The 22,298-nt window shown below is 58.4% G+C and overlaps 2 protein-coding genes across 2 annotated transcripts; one reads left to right on the top strand and one right to left on the bottom strand.

The window, feature by feature from the left end:
• The first annotated feature begins 1,297 nt into the window (after window positions 1-1,297).
• LRRC3 (leucine rich repeat containing 3) lies at window positions 1,298-2,161 on the top strand. Its single transcript, XM_009284243.1, has one exon. It carries the CDS (start codon window positions 1,298-1,300, stop codon window positions 2,159-2,161), a length of 864 nt encoding a protein of 287 aa, XP_009282518.1.
• Window positions 2,162-4,413: 2,252 nt separating this feature from the next.
• Window positions 4,414-17,961, bottom strand: TSPEAR (thrombospondin type laminin G domain and EAR repeats). The gene is made up of 12 exons (XM_009284234.1): window positions 17,868-17,961; window positions 14,922-15,142; window positions 14,597-14,835; window positions 14,359-14,449; window positions 13,612-13,768; window positions 13,053-13,184; window positions 11,257-11,489; window positions 8,030-8,216; window positions 5,814-6,043; window positions 5,332-5,519; window positions 4,872-4,973; window positions 4,414-4,567 (listed from the first exon to the last, which is right to left on the bottom strand). Exons 1-12 carry the CDS (start codon window positions 17,959-17,961, stop codon window positions 4,414-4,416), a joined length of 2,028 nt encoding a protein of 675 aa, XP_009282509.1.
• Window positions 17,962-22,298: the final 4,337 nt, after the last annotated feature.

Here is a 22,298-nt window from a genome sequence, read left to right as displayed (position 1 = left end):
CGGCTGGGGCAGCGGGACGGGGCGGCTGCGGCCCCTCAGAGCCCTTCTAGGTACGGGAGCAGGCTCGGGTAAGCAGTAGCAACCAGCATCGCAAAGTGCATCCTTGGAGACCCCCGGAGAGACAGGGCTGGCAGACCCTGGTAGCATTTGTAGGGCCAGAGGGATTCCCGGGCAGTGTGACTTAATCTCCCCTGGAAGAGTCCACTGCACAGTCCCACACCCCTGGGCAGGTCCATGGGCAGGTCCACTGGCAGTATCCCTCAGGTATGAGCATCCCCCGGGGGGTACCCTGAGGATGCTCATACCTGAGAGATGCTGGTACTTAAAGGATGCTGTTACCAGAGGGATGCCATTATCAGAAGGATGCTGGTACCAGAGGGATAATGACTTGGTGCCCAGCTGGTCTTCTAATGAGATCACCATGGACAATTTCATTCCCGGGTGAAAGGGTGCCCGGGCCTGCCAGGGCCCAACCCCCCAACTTTCCCCTCCATGGGCATATCTCCCCCCCGAGCCTAACCAAGGCAGCAGGAGAGGTGTGAGTAGTACCAAGGGCAGAAGAAAGAAGTCCCACCTGCTTCACCTCCTGTCTCATCCCCAGCAAGGCTGGGGTGGCCCTTGGGGTTTCCAGATCACCTCCTTTACTGTGATAGTCAGTGGCTCCTCTTCTAAGCTCCAGCTTCCAGAGTCAGGCTATTAAACCATACTCTTTGTTTACTTTAAAAAATGAAGTCACCTCCAAACCCCTGCTTTGGCAAAACCCTTGGAAACGTGACTTATATCAGCTCATGGACCAGATGGGGAAAGCAAAAGAACTCCGCATCTTGTTATTTAAAAACCCGGTGGTGATTAAGCCACTCTGATGATCCGGGGAGTCTGACTCATCATTTTTTTTAACACTCGGGGTTAGTGAGATAGGAATTTACTGCTGCTGTTCTCCAGCAGCAAATCACCACATCCCACATGGAAATTGGCAGCAGGCTGGGGCAGAGGCTCCTGGGCCGCGCCCGGCGCGACACCCTCATCCTGCAGCACCCTTTGCCTGCCTGGGTGGTCTGTGCAGAGATGGGGGCAGGGGGAAGGGTTTTTAACCTCTGCAGCTCTATGTCTATGTGTAATTAATCTTAAGACAAATTAAGCTGTCCTGGAAAAGATGGTAGCCAGTATCATTCTGCCCTTGTTTTCCGGGCTCCTGAGCCGAGCCTCTCACCACTTCACCAGGGCACATTACACAAAAGTGGCGTTCCGGGAAATAATGCTGTGTCATATCCCTTCCACCCACCACTTTCCTCCAGCAATGGGAGCGGCTCTGCAGGAGTGCAGAGGAGCCGCCCTGCTGCCCAGGAGCTGCTGCAGCCACCGGGGAATCACCAGCAGCCATGCCGAGCTGGCCAGGTGCAAGATGACCCTCACGACCACACCGGCAGCCAGCATTGCCCAGGCTTTCTTTTGCCTCCTGCTGTGTGTCCCCTGGGGCAGCTCCTGCCCCCCGAGCTGCCAGTGCACAGAGCGGGCAGGGGCGAAGGCCGTCCTCTGCAGCTCCCGGCACTTGGAGGAGATCCCCAAGGACATCCCCAAAGATGCAGTATTCCTCAAGCTGGATGCCAACAGCATCACCAGGATCCCAAGCAATGCCTTCAGGCACCTCTCCCACCTGGAGGAACTCGATCTCTCCAGGAATGCCATTGAGAAGATCGACAGGGCAGCTTTCAAAGGGGTGGCTGCCGGGCTGCGTACCCTCGACCTCTCCAGCAACCGCATCCGCAGCATCCCCAAGGAGGCCTTGCTGGCGCTCAATGCCAAGCTCCGCCTGGCCAACAACCCCTGGCACTGTGAGTGTGCCTTGCAGGAGGTGTTGTGGGAGGCACGGCTGGACCCTGATTCCGTCCAGGACATCACCTGCCACACAGCCCCGCGCGAGGAGTACGTGGGCAAGCCACTGCTCCAGGTCCTGGATGCTGGCGTCAACTTCTGCAGCGTGCGTCAGAGGACCACAGACGTGGCCATGTTCATCACTATGTTCGGCTGGTTCGCCATGGTCATTGTCTACGTGATCTGCTATGTCCGGCACAATCGAGAGGACACTTGCAAGCATGTGGAGTACCTGAAGTCACTGCCGAGCACCCAGGGCCATGCAGAGACCACCAGCACTGCCCTGTAGTGCAGGATTGGGGCATCCTGTTCCCAGCTTCTTTGCAGGGAGCCAGTGGCAACCTGGTGGGCTTCAAAGCTTCTTCATGGGATTTTCCAGTGCTTGCTCTGGTCCTGCAAATGAGTGGCGCTGACTTCACCCCTCCCCAGCGATGCTGGACTGAGTGTGAGCAAACGACATGGGGAAGGGATGCCGGGGACATCCCACGCAGACTTGTCTATGGAGCCCAGGTTCCCGGGGAGGAACCCCCCCCCCAGACCTCTTCTCCCCTGCCAGAGCTGGGCTCGCAGGGAAAGCAGCCCCAGCCACATGCTCTCAGTCCACGTGGTTTGGAGAGAGCAAACCCCTGGGGGGGGGACAGATGAGGGTGGGGGCTCTTGTGGGGCCAGGAGGTCCCTGGAGCCTGGGGTGCAGAGGGATGGGTCGCTCTGTGCAAGCCGGGTCACCCCACCCTGGCTCCAGTGAGGGACTGGCCTTGCAGAGAGCAGGACATCGGCCCCAGCCCCCGTGCGGTATCGCAGCAGCTTCTTCCTGCCACCAGCAACCTGGGGGTGATCTCCCAAACCTTTGATTTCTCAATAAAGCCCTGCATGTAGGAAAAGCCCTCAGGGTTTGCACTGCACTAGGAGCCGGGCGTCCGGGGAGGGTGGTGGTGCTCAAGGGGGTTGCGCTTGTCCTAATTCAATCTCTCCCAAACCAGACAAGCCTAAATTCAATGTACCAGCGCAACTCCCATTAGGTTACATCCCCTCCATCCTCACCCCAGCCTGCCTCGAGCAGAGGCCAGCTGGCCAAATGGTGCCTCCGCATCTTGTCTGGTATGTCTCACCTTATCTTGCCTTTCCTCGGGGCCAAATTAGAGATGGTGCTTGTGGCTCAGCGACGGAAGCAAATTGAGTTCTGCCTTGTTTCACAAGCAAGAAATGGTCTTTCCCGGCAGAGCCAGCTGCAGCCACGTCTGGGCCGGGGGAGGAGGGAGGTCTGCAGGGGCTGCCTGCGGTGGCTCTCCTGGACCTGGACCCCGGGGAGGCTCAGGCCATGTCCCCCCCTTCTTGGGGGGCTGGCATCTCCTGTGGGCTCCCCAGTGCGAGGGTGGGTGGCCCAGCTCCAGCAAGAAACCCAGGGCCAGGGAAGGCTGAGCGATGCTCTGGGCCAGTCGGGAGAGGCAGAGGGTCCCAGGTGGGGGGAGGTGGAGAGGCACCCTCACTCCAGCACCCAGCTGTGCTCAGGGCCACCTTGTCCTCGTGGGCCACCTATGGCCACGGACATGGCCCCGTCTCGCTCGGGGGTGACTTGTTGAGTGGAGGGAAGCCTCTGCCATGGGCAGAGCAGCTCAGGTACCTGCAGCTTGCACATGGGACGAAGGCTGGGTGCACAGTTTATTAGAGCTCTAGTTAAGCAAAAGAGTCCCCCAGACAAAGGCAAGAAAAAGAAAAGAGGCCACAGTTTCACCTGGAGCAGTTTTGGGTCTTTCCAATGCCCATGGTAGCTGGATTGGTCCCAATGCACAGCAGGTTTGCTTGGGAGTCACTAACCTCATGCAACGGGGTGCAAGGACCAGCATTGGTCCTTGTGCACATCTATGGATTTGTACAATATACACGTCACTCGGCAAGGATGATCAAAACCATCCACGGCGGAGTGGGAGGGTGGGCAGGCACCTACAGCAGTGGGATGGGGTGGCGAGGCCACCAAAGACGGACACGAAGCATGGCATGCAATGTCAGACCAGATGGGTCCTCAGCATCGCAGCCCCAGGCGCTGGGCAGCCAGACCCAAGCCTGAAGTAATCTTTTTCCCCAATTTCTCACATACCATTTCCTGCCCCTGCCACGTACCCACCCTGGCAACACACGGTCTGCTCAGTCTCTTTCTTCCCTGGCTTTGTGCAAGCTCTGGCCACAACCAGTGGCAGCTCTGGGTCCTTCCTGGCTGGAGACTGCCAAGCACTGCAGTCCCAGTGAGCCCAGGGAAGCGCTTGGGCGCCAGGCACCCTGGGTAGGATGTGGCTCTGGAGCGTGGCAGGAGAGCTTGCCCAGGAGAAACAGCACTAAAGCAGGGTCACAGCCCCTTTGCCAGCCCCCAGACAAGGCTGCAGGGAGCCCTGGAGCTCCCCTCCTCCTCCTCCCCCTCCTGTGGACCGCACAACCAGCCAGCTGCAGGGCTGATGCTGCAGCCGTTCCTGGGCTCTGTGGTCCATCTTCACTTCGATGCCCAGCTCACCCCAATCCTGGTGATGAGCTGAGCGTGTCTCAGCCACCTCAGGTCGTTTTCAGCTTGAGCACCTTGGAAAGCGGCTCCTTGGCACTAGAGTAGAGGAGGTAGGAGCCCTCGGCGGTGTGAAATGCCTCCCAGTCTCTACAGCCAACAGTGGGGAGGTGGTGAGCTGCTACGAAGCCTTCATAGCCTTGCCACCTGCACGGGGAGGGCAGTTAGCTCTTGGGGCACAAGCTGGGCACCAGAAAGGGGGCAGGAAAGCCGAGCCATGGGGCTGGCATCTCCCACCTCCCCATTGTGGTTCAGGGTGGGATGTCCCTCACTGGGGCTTCTCATTCCTGCCCAGAAACCTCTCCAGAAACAGGGAGCAGTCCTATCTGTCCTCCTGGGCAGATGCACCCGTATCTGCAGAGGCTGCCCCTGCGCTGGGCTCCCAGCAGGGTCATTCCTGCTGGGAACAACCACCCAACCACCCAACCCTGCCCTCCTCCCACAGCAGTACCTGTAGATAATACTGTTAACGGAGAAGGTGAAGCCATCAAAGGAGTTTGCTACCACCAGAAAAGAGTCGTCTCCCACTGAGAAGAACTCCCAGTCCAGGGCACTGGGGATGAAGCAAGCAGAGAGGCAGGTGAGGTGGCCTGTCCGTGGCCAGCTGAGGAAGGTGCTGCGTGTCCACAGGGCTGAGCCCACCCCACACCAATCTCTGTCACCCCGATGATACACAGAAAACCCTGCTCTTCCCAGGCTGTTCCTGAAAGGAAATCCACCCTTGCTTCCAAATCCAGGGCCTTCTCCTAGCTCCCACTGGGATTTGGTGCCAAGGACCAGTCACGCATTGCCCTCCCCACCTGTCTAGGTCCCTGGCAGCGTGCAAGCCTGCATGAACCCTCCAGGAGACCTCCAGGTTGCTCAGGGGAAGGACACAGACTGAGGAGCACCCTGACTCTTCGCACAGGTACCTGTAGGTGAGGAGGTCCTGGAATTTGACAAACATCTGGGCAGTGATGTTCAGCTCATAGATGGAGGAGTTGATGGCGTAGAAGTTAGAGGGTGCTGGCATCCCACTGTCATAGCTGTGGCTGTTTGCAACGGCCAGGAAGACTCTGTCCCCGATACGAAAGACCTCCCAGTCAGCAGCACCAAAAGTCTGTGGGGAAGGAAGCCACATGAGAAGCTCGATGTGGACAAGCCTTTGCAAGCCAAGGATGCTGCGAGGTGTGGGGGGACCTGCTGGAGGTGCAGCGGGGAAGTTACCCACTCCTAGAACCCTCCGAGGAAAAAAATAAACCACACTCCATCAATCCCTATGGGAGAATCGGTGGGAAACTATCACTACCTTTCCAGAGGACTGAAGAGCATCTGTCTCTGTAATTATTCCCTGGCTTGTCTAAACCCAGAGAGGGGACCTAGGAGTAAAGTTTGATCAGTGGCCAAGCCTTACCAGGATAGACTGGAAGAGCTGGAAAGAGCCACTGAGCCAGATGTAGATGTGCGAGTAGATCTTAGTGGATGTGCCATTGAACGTATTAGCCACAGCTAGGAAGGAATACGGCCCAATGGTGAAAAATTCCCAGTCATAGGCTCCAGAGGTAGGGATGGTCTGGTTGGTTTCAAACAACCCTGTCCTGGGGTTCCACCTGTATATCACGCTGTCTATGTTGTGGTTATTCCCTGGGGGAGACAGACAGACAGATGTGCACTGTGAGGAAAAGGAATACCTGGCTTGCGTAAGAAACAAGACCCAGAAACAGGTTCAGCTACGCAAATATTTGCCAGCAGGTTGCAAGGCTGTTTGCTAGTGACCAATTGCTCCCCAAGAAGTAGCCAACGAGACTCTAGGGCCTCCTCCCTGCCTAGAGCCTCCATCCCGCTGGCAGCTTGTTCCCGAGCGCACGGTGGCAGCTTCACGGCAGCCCCTGGCAGAGGAGGGACAGAAGGGTGCTGTCTCCCCACATAAGCAGCACACCAGAGGCACCGTGCCAGTGCTGCAGGGCAACCAAGCTCTGCCAGCTGTCCCACAGGACAGCCATGTGTAGTGGGGCCTGTCCCAGCCAAGTCCCTAAGCTACCGACATCACAGGCTGCCATCACCCTTCGCACACAAGCTCGCACATCTGGGAGGGGGCCACAGCTGGAATGGTACAGCACTGACATTTTTCAGTGCTCCTTTGCTAAGTCCCCGTGCTCAGCTCCTGAGCACTGGAGCTGGCCAGGGAACTCCATGTGCCGATCCCTGCTGATGGCACAAACTCCAGAAAGAGGGAGGGGATGCCACAACCCGCAGCCTGTCCTATGCTGAGCACTCGGGCTGAGCCCACCAGCACCAAAGCACGTGCTCCATCCAGCTCCTGGGCTCTAGTCAAGCATCTCAACCTCATGTCCATGTGGGACTCAGCTGGCTTTAAAGCTAAAAACCTTTCTGGACCTTCAGCCTGGCACGTCCCCTCCAGCCAGAGCCGTTCATCGGGACGGGAGGGGGAGCACCACCAGCCCCTTTCCACCCCACACTCAGTAAGCACTGTTGTACTCGGCTTGGCCCCACCTGGTGTTTCTGGTGGCTGAGCAGCAGCAGGGCCACATGTCAACAGGTTTACGGGCAATCCTCATTGCAACGGAAGAGACTTTGGCAAGAAGGGCTGCAGGGAGAATAGGGTGTGTGGGAAATGGCCACACAGGTAAGTGGCAGCTCCTCAGGGACTGACCCTCCACCACTCGCTAAGGAGAACATCCCCAGTTTGGCTTGGCCATGAAGGTCTTAATCCCTGCATGGCTGCCGAAGGGGGCAGCTTTCTGCTGCCACTACCATGGGAGTAGGTCTCATCCAAACTGGCCATGGTGGGGTCCAACAGGTGATGTGGAGTTTCTAGCCCAGTTCACAGGCAGTTGGTGCCCAAGCAACCTGCCACCAGCTTTGAGCTTGGTGCCAGGGGAGCTGATGCCCCAGGATCCAGCCCCGATGGCAGGGAAGGAGCCCACCAGCCCTCTGTCCAAACCTGGCTGGGAGCATCCTGGAGAGCCACGGCTGTGGTATCAACCCATTCATCCCCCATGCTGAGGGGTGCACGCCCCAACCCAAAACAACTCATGGCCTGGGAAGGGAACAAGGCTGGATCACATCTGCAGGGTGCCCAGGGAGGGAGGGACGTCAGCAGGCTCTCACTTGGCTTCCCTCGGTTTCCTGTGTGCCCACAAGGCCAAGGCTTTGGCTTCTCAAAAGGCTCAGCCCCTGCAAACCCATGCAGCTGCCCTCACCACCCCCACCATGTTATGTAGCATCAGGGAAACAAATGAAAAGAAGCAGAGAGATTCAGCAGACTCCGTCCCCACTCCTGTCCTTGTCCCCTGCAGTCAGAAACCCAGAATGAAACCGTGTCAGCCACTTCCCCAGGTGCTTTTCTCTCCTAAAATGAGAGGGTCTGCAAGGGTTTGGGCTTCCTGAGGGACACCGCACGCCGAGCTGTGTGCACTGACTCCCCAGCTTTGCCTCTACCCTCCTGGCAGAGGATGCACAGGGAGCAGGGAGCTGCAGTGTTTCCACAGCAATGGGAGGATGCTCTCAAGCAGGGTGCCTGCAGTGGGGTGCTGTGGTCCCCGGCATCACCCCAGGGCTGCCTGCCCTGGCTGAGCCGGGCCGGTAGGGAATATAAGGGCTGGGTACCTTCTCTGTGGTTGACCACTGCGAGGAAAGCCTCTCCCTCAATGACAAATGCCTCCCAGTCCCTAGCGCTGTGCGTGGTGATCCTCTGGTACGTGATGAATTTCTCTTTCCTGTGGCTCCACTTGTATATTACAGAGAACTCCTGACCCCTGTCATTCTGCTCAAAATTAGCCACTGCTAGGAAGATCTGAAAAATAACAAGCCAGGACATCTTGGTTTTCTGCTCTCAAAGGGGCATGGACAAGCATGGGCAGGGTGAAGATGGGATGGGTGGAGGCAGGTGTCCATGGGATGCGCGGCCAGGGACCAAGGTGGATGGTGTGGGGCAAGACAACCCTGGCTGGCAGGGGTCCCTGAGCAGCCCCCAAGCAGCATAATGCACCCGAAGGGGGGACAGGGACCCGGTGGCTCGTGCGGGTCTTTGTGCATGGCAGCAGAAGTGCCCGCTGCCTGCAGAGCCGGGGCAGGGATGAAACTCGCAGCCACAGCCTCAGAGCCGAGCCGAGGGAGAGCCGTGCTGCGGCCACTCGTGCCCCACCAGCCCTGGGTACGGGGAGCATGGCCATGCTGGCAAAACAGGCTGGGGAGGGAGGGGGATCCAAGCTACCAAACCTTCCCTGTAAGGAAAGGTTGCTCAGAAGAAAAATCGCAAATATGATAACAATAATAACGATGATAACGATTCCCTGAGACAAAACATTTTCCATACCAAGAAAAAACCCCTGCGAGCATCGGGGACAAGTGTGCAGCAGCAGAGATGGCCTTGAGCAAGGAAGGAAGCACGTCCAAGCTCGCGGGAGCGTACAGTGTGGCATGCTGGCTCTGCCACTCCAGTGTGTTTTATATGGAGCAGCAGAGGTTATGCTCCACTTTGGGCCACAAAGAAGCACAGGGACACAGCCCACAAGCAGAAAACAGTCAGTGGGGGCGGTCTCCTGCCTCCTGCCCAGCACAGGACCCCTGCCAGCACCAGCCTGGGGCTTCGTCTAGCCGAAGCTCAGCCACCCCCAAGGATAGAGACCTTCCCCCCTCAGTGGTGGCCTGTCCCAGGTCCGCAAGTCCCTCCAGGGAAGGTGCATCCCCAGAGCCTGGCAGCTCTCCCTGCAAGCCCCAGTCCAGGGAGTCCCTTCAGGGCATCTCCAGAAACACAGCTTCAGAGGGAAGAGAAAGGCCTGGATCCAATCCAGCAGCTCCGGAGCTTGCAGTCCCTTGATCTCCATTGACAGGAGCCACCAGGAGACCCCAGCACTGCCCTCTGGGGCTCTTCACCCCATCCTTCACCCCATCTTCATCCCCCATCTTCATTCCACCCCCATGGCAGATGCATCTGCCATCCTGGCAGAGCATCAGCAGGTCCTGGTGCAGTAACAATGTACTGACACCTACAGAGGTGCATCACACCTGCAATGTGTGCAAGGAACCTGGGCTAACTGGAGAGGTCTGTACTGCTGCTGTTGCAACACGTATCTGGTCATCATCTCCACGCAGAAACGTGCCAAGCACGGGCAGCTGCACGGAGGGTGCCTGCCTCTGTCCCCAGCCATTCTGGAGCATCGAGCTAGCCCCAACTAGAAAACCTGTATCAAGCTGTGCAGGAGAGAGGCCATCCTGTCTTGGAAGTCTGAATAAGTTTTTCTCAGTGACGACCTGAAGGCAAACCTGGAGCACGTGAGCCTTGGTGAGCACCAACACGGGTGTTTCACTGTGCAGAAACCATGGGGAGTTGGGACCCCCCCAGCCCGGTGGTCTTCTCTGCCCCTGCAGCCGTCACTGCAAGGGGGTGTTGTGGGCCCAGACTAACACTGAGGAGTCTCAGGGTGGTTCCCATCAGCAGATAAATCCAGCCAGCAAAGTTCCCATCTCCTGCCCAGCCGAAGGAGCTTTGCAGAGCAGGCGCAGCACTGGGGATGGCAGGCATGTTCCCAGCCCAAAGCCAGCTTTGCAACACAGCTGCATTTTTGGGGCTTGATCAGGTTTTCTGCAGGACCCCACTGTTAGGCAGGTAACAGGGGACATGGCCCATTTGTATCCAAACAGCAGGGCTGTCGGTGCCACCAAGCCTGGAGGCAGGACTTCTGCCCATCCCTCTGTACCCTGGAGCACATGGCTCGTGATGGGGGAGCCCTGCAGCCACCCTGCATGGTGCCCAGCAAGAGTGTGGTGATAAAGTCAGAAGGGGTCATGTCGGAGGGGGAATGATCTGGACTCCCCTGGAAGCTCTGCACAGAGCTGGCTCTCAGCAGATGTTTGTTTGGCTGGACCGGAGCTCCTTGCAAAGTGACAAGTAGCTCCCCGGGGAGAAGAACCAGGCAGATACCCTGCAGAAGTCCCATGGCAGATTGCCCAGGGGAGGAGAGAGGGCTCCAAAGTCCTGCAATGATTTGAAAGCAAGCGGGCTTAAAAATGCAGAAGGTTGGACTCAGTGGGTCTCTGGGAGGGAGCTACAGGCTCCAATGGCTCTGTAAGACCACAGGTAGATCTCCGAGTCCAGAGCAGACCTTAAGCATGGCAGGACACCTGCCACAGTCAGAACTCAGGGAGGTCTTTGCTCTCTGTGCTCCCATGTCAGGAGCTGCGCGTCCCTGAGAGCAATGCCACAGCCACTGCCTGGGGTGACTCCTGCCTCACTTCATGGTGCCTGCTGGGAACCACAGCAAAATCTGCTTCCCGGGGGGCTCAGCCTTTGCGCCAGGGTGGAGGCTGCACTAAGAGCACACCAAGACCAGGCTGGACCGCAGCTCTGCATGATGTGTGTCCACACACGAAGGACATTTTCACACTGGCACTCACTACATCTGAGGCAGGAACAGGCAGAGCCTGCTAGAAATGAACCTGCACACATGGGGGGATCCAGTTCCAACAGCTGGCTTTGGAGGCTGACCTTGCAGACACTCTGGAGATCCCCGGGGAAAGAGATCTGAGCACTCCAGACACGCAATTACCTACACTGTGAGCATCAGTTGCTGAAAATGGCCTGGTACTTGTGTCTCGGCAAAAATAGTAAAACACAGAGGGCAGCCCAGAGATCAGCCAGCAGTCCCTAGGACAGACTCTTACTGGCTGAATACGTGTATCAGCGTGACCCCATCAAAGACAGAAGAGAGAAAGATTCACCCCCTAAACCATGCCCGAGACTCAGGGCTTCAGAGGAGAAGCCAGTGTTGGGCAATTGCAGTTTAATACACTGAAATATGAAGGCACTGAAATAACCTTCCAGGCAGACTTACCTTCTTTCCTATGGTGAAATACTTCCAGGACTGAGCTTGGTAGGTGGGGATGTTCTGGTAGGGCACAAACTTCCCATCGGTCCACTTATAGATGGCCGATCCCGGGGGGGTGTACCGGTTGGCAGTGGCTGCGAATAATCCCACCTCTGGGATGGTGAAGACCTCAACTCCCATCGTCTCAGAGTTGGTCACCAGGTTCTGGTACTCCTCCACATAGTCCAGCCTTTGTTTGACTAGGAGATCACAAAAAAAGAGGGGCAAGGTTAAAACCGGATGACCCTGCCTGGAGAGGTGCCCCACATTGCATAGCAGAGCTGGCTCGGTGGCGCTTGCTGCTGTATGGAGCTTTATGGGGGGAAAATGAAGGTTGTGGTGTTGCTGGTGGTGAAGGGCCAAAACCCAAGGTGGTGGTAAAAGGCCTGACTCCATCTTGTTGGGCAGCACCCAGCTCCATCCACCCCTGCCTGTTCTTTGGCGGAAGGCAGGGCTGCAAAATGCTCTGCCGGGCAGTCTCCTCTGGGAGGTGGGGAGAACGACACACCACAGATTTTGATTGCTTCTTATGAAATGGGTTGGTATATTTATCCTAAAGAGAACAAGGAGGAAAGGAAGAGACCTACAGCGAAAGGGCCTGGGCTGCTGAGACCAGCCGGGTTAACCCGTACCCACCTGCAGCAGCCCTGCACCAGATGTTTTCTCTGGCTGGAGTCAGCATGAGCTCTGGAAGAAGTTAGAGAAGACTTAGACAGAATTAATGCCAGAAATTAGAACAGAAATGCTAAGAGTGGTCCCAACGGCAAATGGGTGGGCACTGGAAGGGACAAATGGCAGGAGAAGGGCTACAAGAAGGACCAGTGTTGGTGGCACCACGGGACACAGGTCAGCAAGATCCCAGCATGAGGTCTCCTTGGGAAAACAAGGACACAGTGCCAATCCTGATGACTTCCAGAAGTAGGGAAGGATGGGACTCCAGCTACTGCCAGCTCCTGTGGGGAGCAAACGGCTCATCCAAACCCACCACATGGGCGCCAGCTTAAGAAAAACCCTGGGAGAGGGGGGAAGGATGGCTTGGTTGTAGGCATGCCCCATCCTCCATGTCCTCACCAGGAATCCTGGGCAGACTGCCTGGAGCAAGTGGGAGAGTGCCAGTGGGCAAAATCCATTTCATTGTCGAATAACATCCATCCCTCCAGGCTCTGGTTGCTTTGCCACCTTGTTGCTCCAATGTTGCCCCACTATTTTCTGCACAAAGGCCACCAGAGCTGGGAAAACACTGGGACCTGCCTCTGCCACGCTCCCATTGCTCCCTCTGGTATCTCTGGCAGCTGATGAGTCTTTCTGCTCCTTCTTGTCCACCCCGCAAGCGCTTCAGCACCGGGAGCACCTGTGCCTTTGGGACCCCGTGGCAGGGAGCACCCCCGCACCCCAGGAATGGCTCTCTGTGGGGTGAGCTGTCCCACTCGGACAGACCAGGAGCTTGCTCCTGACTGGAGAAGCCCCAGGAAGGATGGACAACATGGATAAGGTGGATGGACAACACGGGCACTGTGTGAGTGACTGGGGAGCTGGCTCATAGAGGCGCTTGAATCCAGAGCTGCACTGGAAGTGTCGATGTGGGCACCAAGAGCAAAGCAAAGCCAGCCAAGCAGGGGAGAGGCAGGGGGACACCCCAGCCCCCTCATTCTGCTGTTGCCTGACTTCGTTCCCACCCCAAAGTGCTGTCAAGGGCAAATCTCTGCTCCTCCTCTGCTGTGAGAGCCTCATTCCATTCCCGAGAGCACATTGCACACCAGTACCTTCCAGCATGGAAATCCAGGCGCTGCCGTTGCAGAGGTACAGCCCTCGCTGGGAGGCATTGAACCAGAACTGCGCCTTCTCCTGCTTGGTGCAGGGTGGACGGGACCCCAGGGTCACCTTCGTGTCAGTCTCTGGGCATGGAGAAGGAGCAAGGCAGGTGCCTCAGCACACATGATGGAGAAGCAGCAAGGCTCGTCCCCATGCACACAGGGAGGTTGGATGTCTCGGTCCCATCCTGATGACAGGCACCAGGGAACAGGGGAAACAGCATGCCAGCACCAAGCCAGGAAGCCATCAGTTGAGAAAACCCTGGGGGCTGGCACCTGTGGGGCTACTGGCATGAGCCCAGTGCTGCCAAGGGACCTGAGCAGGGGCACCCTGGCTTTCCAGGGGAGTTTTGGACAGCGATCCCACGCCACACACACGTTGAGAAACAGATGGTGCTGGGGACACCCTCTCCCCCTCCACTCCTGCTCTGTGCCTAGTCCCACACAAAGAGCCTTCCTCAACAAACGCAGAAGGTGGCCAACTGAGCCCGCGCCACAGGGAGTTACTGACCGTAGGGGTATTTTAGCACCTCGTTGCTCGTTGGCTTCGCGGGGAGATCCTGGAGGACGGTGGGGACAGAGAGCGTCGCTACTTTAAAGTTCACGGCGGTGCATATCCGAGGGGTGGCATCAGCTCCTGGCAGCAGGACAAGCTGCCTCAGCAAGCCCTGAGAAAGCAGGAGCAGCAGGATGGAGAGCAAGTCCAACAAGACCACGAAATGGAAACTGCAGGTGATTCATTCCCTGGATTTCCCTCCTGACTCTTGCTCGTTGCCCTCCCTCCCGGGCCGTGGAAGCCTCTATGGGATCCATGCACATTTATCAGATCCTCGTTACATGCCCAGCCTGCCAAAATCTCCATCCCAGGCAGTTTAACAGCTGGTACAAGGGGAGCATTGGCAAGGGGCTTGTTGGCTGCAGGTGGCTTTCACTGCCTCCGCTTTTTGCTACCGGTCAGGATCAGGCACTGCCCTAACTTTTTATCAACGAGACTGTGCCATCAACTGTCTTTCTGCCACCACGCTGCTGACAACGCCCTCTTAAAAACACATTTGTTCCACAAAGCGTCAGTCACCAGCACTGCCCCTTGCATGCCCACAGCCAGACAGGGACCAAGCCTGGCAGCGGGACTCATGGCCACCTCCGCTGCCCATGCTGTGGCCCAAGCCCTGCCCGTGTAGGAGGCTGAAGGGGCTGCAGCTCATCCTATGGCCAGCCACGAGCACCCCCCGGCAGCCCCGCACTGTGGGGCACCTACCGTAAACATGCCTTTCCTTCTCCTCCTGTTGCCCAGGTAGAAGCTGGCTCTCTTCACCGACAGAGAGGCTGGAAACGGTGTCTCCGCCACCCTGTGGATGGGCAGAGGAGAGGCAGGGGACAGTTTCATGGTGTGTGCTGCTGGCTAGAGGAGATGCTGGTGGAGGAGCATCACCCTGCCAGGGAACCAGGGCCTTGGCGCAGCCCTCCCGAGCCCCCCACCACCACCCCCAACCTACACGTCCTTGGGGACACTGCAGTCCACCGTCAGGGAGAAGGACTGGCCGGAGACAGCCAGGATGAGTGTGTGCCACTGGTTGTCAGAGAGGGAGACATTGGGGAAGGTGATGTGGGTCTGCCAGCCACCGGCACGCTCCTGGCTCCAGAAGATGAAGTGGAGCTTGTTGGGGGCGTAGCGCAGCCCCACCAGCACGCTAGGGTTCTCCTCCGCCATCAGCGTGAAGACGTATTCGTTTCTCTGCAGGAGGGCATGGACTCAAATCTGTGTGCTGCAAGCTGCAGAGCCGGGCTGTGCCTGCTCTGTGCCCAGCCGGCAGTGCTTACCTTGGCAGGGATGCTGAGGACTCTCAGCGTGACGATGATGGAGAACTCCTCGGGGAAGCAGTCACAGTGAATGAAGAGCCGGGAGGCAGGGAAGCCCAGGGCACGGGGCCGCGAGGTGGTGAGCTGGAAGCCATGCACCCCCTGCACTTGAAAGACCCTCATGCCATGAGCCAGCCTGCCGGCAGGAACCACCTCCGAGAGGATGTCCAGTGGCCGCAGGTCTGTGCCGAGAGACAGTGGAGTACGTCACGGCGGTGGCAGCTATCCCACCCTGTCCCGCCGTGGGACTGTGGTCCCTGCCTTGCTGTGGGGTGCTCTGCCATCCGGTTTGCTCAAAGCAGCCAGCCCATCTCCAGCACTGGCCAGAGCGCTCCACAGCAGCAGGGCAGCCCGGCGTGCCCCGGTAGCCTGCCGTCCCCTGCCTGGGGTCTGCGCCGAGCCCCTGCTTTGGGGACACAGGGAAGGTTTGCCCTCCAGGCACCAAGGCTGACATCTCCATCCACAAAGCAGGAACACCAAGTGTGCAGGCTCACCTGCATGAACTGTCCCACTGATGCAGCTCCAAATGCTGACCCCGGGACTGGGACCTGCCAGCCAGGCAGCCCCAGGCTGCCACCAGCTTTCTCGGGATCCACCACCACCAGCAACCACAACCAGAGCCAGGAGAGCAGGCACGGATCTGGTGCCTGCAGACTCGCTCGCGGAGCGGCCACCCATCCACATCCCCAGGGCGGTGGGGCACAGCACTCCCCCCCTCCAGTCCCAGTCCGGGCTCTCCCAACACAGCCCTAATTGCACACACAAACGTACTCCCCTGGCAGGCACCAAAACCACTCATTAAATAATTATCCTCTCCCCAGAGGAGAAAACAATGTGCCCAGCCCCAGGGCATCGCCCAGGTGAACAGCTCTGCGCATCAGCACTACAAAGCCATCCCCATGTAACAGAGCCAGGGTCGCCGTTGGTCCAACATCTTGGCAAGCCCCATGCCGGCAGCCATAGGAAGGGCTGTACTCATGGTGGGTGCTTCTCTGACCTTCCTCACCTTGGCACCCTCGCAGCTTTTATTTTTGAATGCTTCCCTGGCAGGATTGCAGCGTCTGTAGCAAAGGGCAGAGGGGGTCAGTGATGATGCCCAGAGGATGAAGCAGCACTTGGCTAGACTGAAAAATCCCTGACTCTGTCCTATCCCCAGTGAGACTGGGCTTTTAGCTCCTATTTGTACTAATAAAACTTGGCTGCTGGGGCACAGCGGGAGAGCTAGGAGGGAGGGAGCTGTGAGCAAGGCTGGACCGGCATGTGTCTGAATCCAAACCAGCTGGAGAGGGGAAGCATTTCCCCTGGGGCACCCCCGGCCAACCCAAATGCAGATGGGCAGAGCAAGGAGGAATCTGCTCGTGTGGCTCCATCCAGTTCGGAGCAGGGAGACCGGTGAGGTCCTTCCCAGCCTGCCACCTCTGTGTCCCCCCTGCCCACCCCTCCCCTGGTTTAAGCTGCTCCTAAAGCAAAGCCTTGGTGGCGGAGGTTTAACTGAAATGACTTATTTCAGAAATGCACGACTCAGGGATTGACCAGTTCCCATTTTTCTCAGCAAAAAGCACAAGCTGAATTCAGGCTTGGATTTGCAGAGGGGTTCAGGAGTCCCTGACTGCCCCGGGGCCAGCTGGGATGAGCTGAGGGACAGCTCAGCCGGGGCCAGAGGCTGTGCCCGAGGCTGAGGGCCAGGAAGGGACCAAGTCCTAAAACCAAAACCAAATCCCTAAACCCAAAGATGTGCGTCCCAATCTGCCTCCTGCATCAGTTGCTGCTAACGATCAGAGCGGAGCTGGCAGTTAATGGCTGGGAGAGCAGCTGAGGTGTTTCAGCCCAGGTCAGGCAGTGCACGTGCCTGGCAGCTGCCTGCTCTGCAGGGTGGCTGCCTGCGGCCGGACAGCATCAGGGCTGCGCCGGGAGCCGGGGCCAGGCAGCGGCAGGAGGGATACAGGGGCAGTTAAGTGTGCTGATGTTGGGGCCTCGACACCCCTGGGACCCCTCCAAGCAGAGGCTGCTTGGAGACAGCAGGGACGTCCCTGGAGAGACTGGAGCACCTGGGGGAGGAGGTGGTGGGCAGAAACTCCGGTCTTTCCCAGCTTTCCTTCTCACTGCCGGCCTGGCTGTAATAAAATGTAAATACAGGTGCCATCAAACCGAGACAAGCCCCAAGCACATTGAACCTGGGCCCAAGCAGCCCCAAAAAATGGGCTGAAGTTTCACTGCCCGTGCAGGGACCGCACAGCATGGGGATGGGGACGGGAAGGCAGAGCCAGGGGACGGGGACCCTCTTTGGCTCGGGCTGCTCTTGGCGCTTCCCTGCGGGAAATGCCATCGGAGCTGCCAGCTCCTCAGCTGGGGGCAGTGGGATGGAAACTTTCCGGGAGGTTTTGCTGCTGGGAGGGCATAGGTTGTGTCTGGCAGAGCGCAGGGAGCCCTGGAGAGTCCGGGGCAGGAGGGACTTTCTAGGGGGACTTCATGGCTCTCTACTTCTTCCAGCCCTTCCCCTCCCCACATGTTGGTCCCCAGGGCCATCAGACCTTGGGACACTGCTTGTGCCGCAGGGACAGGCACACAGCTCTCCCCATGGCACCGAGAAAGGCTGGTTGCTCCCCGGTCCTGTGCCATGCCAGGGGGCTGCAGGCACAGGGATGACCCCACTACCCGCTGCCCATGGGTGCAGGCGGGGTGCTGGCAGCTGCAGCACCCGAGGCATCACACCGTGCTGTCACCCCGAGACTCGGTCCACTGGCACCCGGGCATTGAAACCCTGGGCCTGGGCTGCCAGGGAGAGGCTGCCCCACGCAGCATCCCGTCCATGGGAGCACACGGGTCCCAGCATGTTGCCTGGCACAGCCAACACCTGTCTTGATGCCTCCCTCCCAGCACAGCCCACCCGCCGGGCCTTGCTCCTACCTGTGCAGTGCTGCCAGGTCCTGCCCCCCCGGACGAAGCCCCCACTGGTGGCCCAGTGGAGGAGGATGACCCAGAGCAGCAGTGGAGCCGACATCGGGGGGCTGGCCTCAGGGAGTCCATCCACTGGGACCCCCCTCCGCGCCCGGGCAGTCGCTGCTTGGCTCAGCCCCCCTGGGGACTCTTGCATAGTCTGCTGGTGGGACCACCCGGAGCACCCCGCCACGGGTCCGTCCTCATCAGGGATGTGCCACGCTGGGCTGCTTCTGGGGTGCTAAGCCCCAGCTCTGCCGGCCCTTCGCATGGGCATCGCCCCCGGGGGCACGGCAGGGGTGGCTGGCGGGGGGCCGGCAGGGGCTCCCCTGGGGCAGCTGCGGAGGCAGTGCCGGCTGCAGCCTGTGCGCAGACATTTAAATGAGAAGTCAGTGGTGGGAGAGGAGGAGTCCCGGCTCCTTGGAGAGCTTTTATCTTTTGCCCAACCCTCTGGAAGGCGGCTTTGGGGAGGGATTTTTTAATTTTTTTTTCTTTTTTTCTTTGCTTCCTTTCATTTTTGGTGATTCATTTTTCCGGGGTCACGTGGGATTAGGTGGGAGATTTGCCCCTGCCCAGAGAGACCGAGGTGGGAACCTTCCTACCCCTAAAAGCCTTGGGCATTCGGCAGCACAATCCCAGCCTGTGCTGGGGGGAGATCCTCTGTACCCTCCAGTCCACTCCACCCTGCCCCAAAAAAAACCAGCCCACAAGGTGCATATTTTTCCCCCAAAATGGCCTCGGGCAGGTGATGCACAGCTGGTGCCCGGGGCAAGGCTCCAGCCCAAAGGCTGGCCACCAGACCCAGTCCTGTCGCGAGGAGGGCAGCAGCATGCCAAGCATCGATTCGGAAACCCTTGAGGTTACACTGTTCAAACGGGAGAGACAGCAGTGGAAAAACTCCCTGCACGCAGCAAGCTCCGCTGGGTTTCTCCAGCTGCAAAACAAGTTACTTCCATTCCCCGAACAATTGAAATGAGCTCCCACCCACCCCCGTCCCCAAAGCCTTCCCGCAAGGCAAGCACCAGAATAGAAAGCGAATGGCCGGGACAAAACGCCAAAAAATTGTGTCGCAAACTGGGGGTTTCATCAGCAAGGAACAGCCAGAGCTGGACCTGTGGACGTGCCTCGCTGCCAGTCTGTCCGCACCCCTTGCCGGCCAGAAACCCACCGAGCTGGCACCAGGGAGGGTGCAGCCTATGGGGTGCGGGCATATGGTGGAGCGGAGTGCCCTGCACCTCGGTCCCAAATCCTGAGAGGAGCTGCTACCAGAGCCCGCAGACACCCAAATGCCATCGGTGCCTCTGTCTTGGAGTCAAATAGCCTGGAGGGCAGCTGCATGCATGTCCAGGGATGCTCTGCACAGAGTAGGGCTGCACGGAGCTCCCCCTCCCCACAAAGCCTCTCTTTGGGCACTCCCCAAATTAGGGCTCTACCAGGACCACACTTAAGCGGAGCTTAAGCAGAGCTTAACCTCTCTCCAGAGAGAGCTGCAGAAGCGAGGCACCACATCCCTCCTCATCCCTGCGCTGGGGACAGCGCCCAGTGGCACGGCCACCGCCCAAACCCAGGGATCCCAAATGGCAGCTGCTGGCAGTGACCACAAGGGATGTGGGAGGTGCAAACCATTCCATCTCCCCTGACAGGCTCGGCCCCTCGTGTTGCTCCCCGTGGCCTCGGGGACACCCACAAGCGCCAGGGCTGGGAGCAGCCATCTCACCGGGACCCCACACCGCATCTGCTGGCAGGAGGAAGTGGGGACCGGCGTCCTCGGCCCATCCCACAGAGAGGTCGGCGCATTGGAAGGGAGGCTGGTGCAGAGCGGAGCGCGGCTGCTGGCTGGACCCTGCCTCCCAGCAGGTTGGCTCAGGGTAAGGCGGCACAAATGAGAATCAGAGCCGCCACATTTCCCAGGGCCGCACACATGTGTCAAGTTAAGCGTGGCTTTGGGAGCTGGCAGCACCACCCCACCGCCCTGAGCGGGGGACTCGTACAAGCGGACGGATTTTGGGAAGTCTCCCACGGATGCCAGCCCTGGCTCTGCGAGGGTCCAGGTAGCCCATGCGACTCTTCCTGGGGAAGGAGAAAAAGTCCTGCTGGGGACCCCGGGGAGGCTGGTTTTCCAAAGGGGATGCAGCCGCCTTTGAGCGCTTCCTCAGCCAAAAAGCCAGGCAGTGGGGACATCTCCAGACCCAAGGACACAGCCACGGGTGTCCTCTCCGGAAGCAGGGGGATCCGGGGACTTCCAGGCAGGAGGTGGAGGAACCGAAACCCCTGTCAATGAGCACAGAGGATGCACCAGGCAGTACTCAGCCCAGCACCGTGGGCTCAGGCTGCTTTTCAGCCATGTGCTGTTAATGAACAGGGATGGCCCTGAAGCCTGAGGCTGAAGATAGTCTCCTGGTGAGGACAGGGACGTTGATGGACCTCAAGGATTTTCTCCGTCCTTGGGCTGGGGACCCTGGCATGGCAGAAGATGGTGGAGCAGCTTGAGCAGTGCCCGGCGCTCTTCTCCCTCCCCAGGAGGACCTGCCCAGGGAACCGAGCTGTGATGTGAAATAAGGACAGGGGCCCATCACTGCCCGCTGTCGCGTTGGGTCCAGGACCCGCTCTGTGTCCCAACAACAGTAGGAAGTGGTCTGCAAAATTGTTCCTAAGCACACACGCGCACATTCCTATGCGCACAAGCAAGCGCAAGAGGATGAAATAAAAGAGACAAACAGCACGACGTTTGCCTAATTCACATGGGTCATAAATAAAACCATGTGGTGGCTCCGAACAAAATGATCCTTGGATTTCCACCAAAAAGGTTTGGCCATCCCTGGGTTAGAAAAGGTTGAGAAACCCATCTGTAGACAATACGTTTCAAGTAGAGCTTCCATGCAGAGGACAGTGTGAGGAGGGCACCTAATCAACACCAGGGACAGGCTGGACCCTGCACACAGGGTAATGTTCCTGCTCTTTCAAGACTGTAACTCATTCCTTATTATTTGCAGACACAAAGTCATGTTTCAGGGATTGTTATGCCCTATTCATTTCAGCCTTTATTCCTGACATCTGCAAAAGCTTTCTCCTTTGAAAGGCAGCGTGCATACAGGCACCGGCCGTGGCAAAGCTTTTGAGGGACCCTATGCATAACGCACGGACAAATGCAGCACCGTGCATCTCGTGGGTGTCCCCAGCCCGGGCTCCGGCCGGCAGCAGGCAGCACTGTGTCCATCCCCCTGCCCGCACCGGCAGGGCCAGGGGAACTGGCTGAGCCCGGCTGGCCACCATGCAGGTGTGGCCACACATCCACAGGCATGGAGCTGGAGGTGAATGGTGAGCACATGGAGCTGGTCTCACCTGCGTGAGCAGCAGGGTCAGGATCAGCCCTTTGGGGTCAGTCACAAAGGGGATGGGGGAAAATTGTTCAGAGCAACACCCCAGACGGCAGACGGACAGTTCAGGCTGGGCACCGGGAACAATGCCTTCCCTGGGATGGTGGGATGGAGAGGGACGGGGTCTCCATCCCTGGCAGTTTCCGAGGCTACTCCCTCACCACCTCTGCCCTTTCTTCTAGGCTGAAAATCTTCCCTGTGTTTCCTGGAGCTACTTCAGCTCCCCAAGCCCAGCCCACCGACATAAACTGGAGCTCCCACAAGAAATCTCCGCACCAGGAAACATGTCAGTGTTATACAAGAAGTGTAAATGTCTTTAACCCCATCGCCTTTCAAAAACTTAATTCCCAGAAGTTTTGGAGGGGTTCTGCCAGGAAAAGTTTTGTCGAAGGACTGGGAGGATTGCAAAAGGCACCATTTTTAGGAAATCCACCAAAAAAAGCACAAAGCCACCCCAACACTGCAAGTCCTGCTGCCAGCTTCCCAGGCGTGGAGCTGCCTTTGGGAGCAATCCCTGCCGGGCAGCGGTGAGCCACCAGCATTGCTCACATCCCAGAGCCCTCCGTGTCCACACACCCACACGCTTCCCCGGCGCTGCCAGCCCCATGGCCCCAGGGCACAAAAGAGCTGGGAGCTGCTGTCCTGGCAGGGCTCCCCCCACTTTGGTCACAGGCAGCAGGCAGGACTGGCGACCTGCAGCCCAGGTCCCTTCCCAGGCAACCGGGAGCGAGCAGAACATCCTGCCCTGCATTTGGAGGACACATGGCAGCCAAGCTGGCAGGCTTTGAAAGGGCTCCAAAAAGCAGTCACTTAACTTTCACCAGTACAAGCAAAAAGGCTTTAAGACTGCGCTTCTGCACTAGAGCTGCTCAGGATGGGGCTAGGCAGCGCCCAGCAGCCGTATCTCCCCTGCACGTGACAAAGCCCTTTGTCCCTCGGTCACAATGGCTTTTTTCTTTTTGCCACCTCTCCCCAGTGCACCTGAACCTCTTGCAAGGGGCTGAGCCACATCCCCGCAGCCGCA

Source organism: Aptenodytes forsteri, unplaced genomic scaffold, assembly GCF_000699145.1.
Source record: "Aptenodytes forsteri isolate BGI_AS27 unplaced genomic scaffold, ASM69914v1 Scaffold647, whole genome shotgun sequence".
In the NCBI taxonomy this organism is placed as follows: Eukaryota; Metazoa; Chordata; class Aves; order Sphenisciformes; family Spheniscidae; genus Aptenodytes; species Aptenodytes forsteri.
This window is presented reverse-complemented; position numbering and strand designations above follow the sequence as displayed.

Coding starts and splice junctions, on each gene's coding strand:
- TSPEAR (XM_009284234.1), bottom strand. CDS start 17,961: ATGTCGGCTCCACTGCTGCTCTGGGTCATCCTCCTCCACTGGGCCACC. Junction 14,450..14,596: donor TGCAGTGTCCCCAAGGACGT/GTAGGTTGGGGG, acceptor GCCCATCCACAG/GGTGGCGGAGACACCGTTTC. Junction 4,568..4,871: donor GTTAACAGTATTATCTACAG/GTACTGCTGTGG, acceptor CTCCCCGTGCAG/GTGGCAAGGCTATGAAGGCT.
- LRRC3 (XM_009284243.1), top strand. CDS start 1,298: ATGGGAGCGGCTCTGCAGGAGTGCAGAGGAGCCGCCCTGCTGCCCAGG.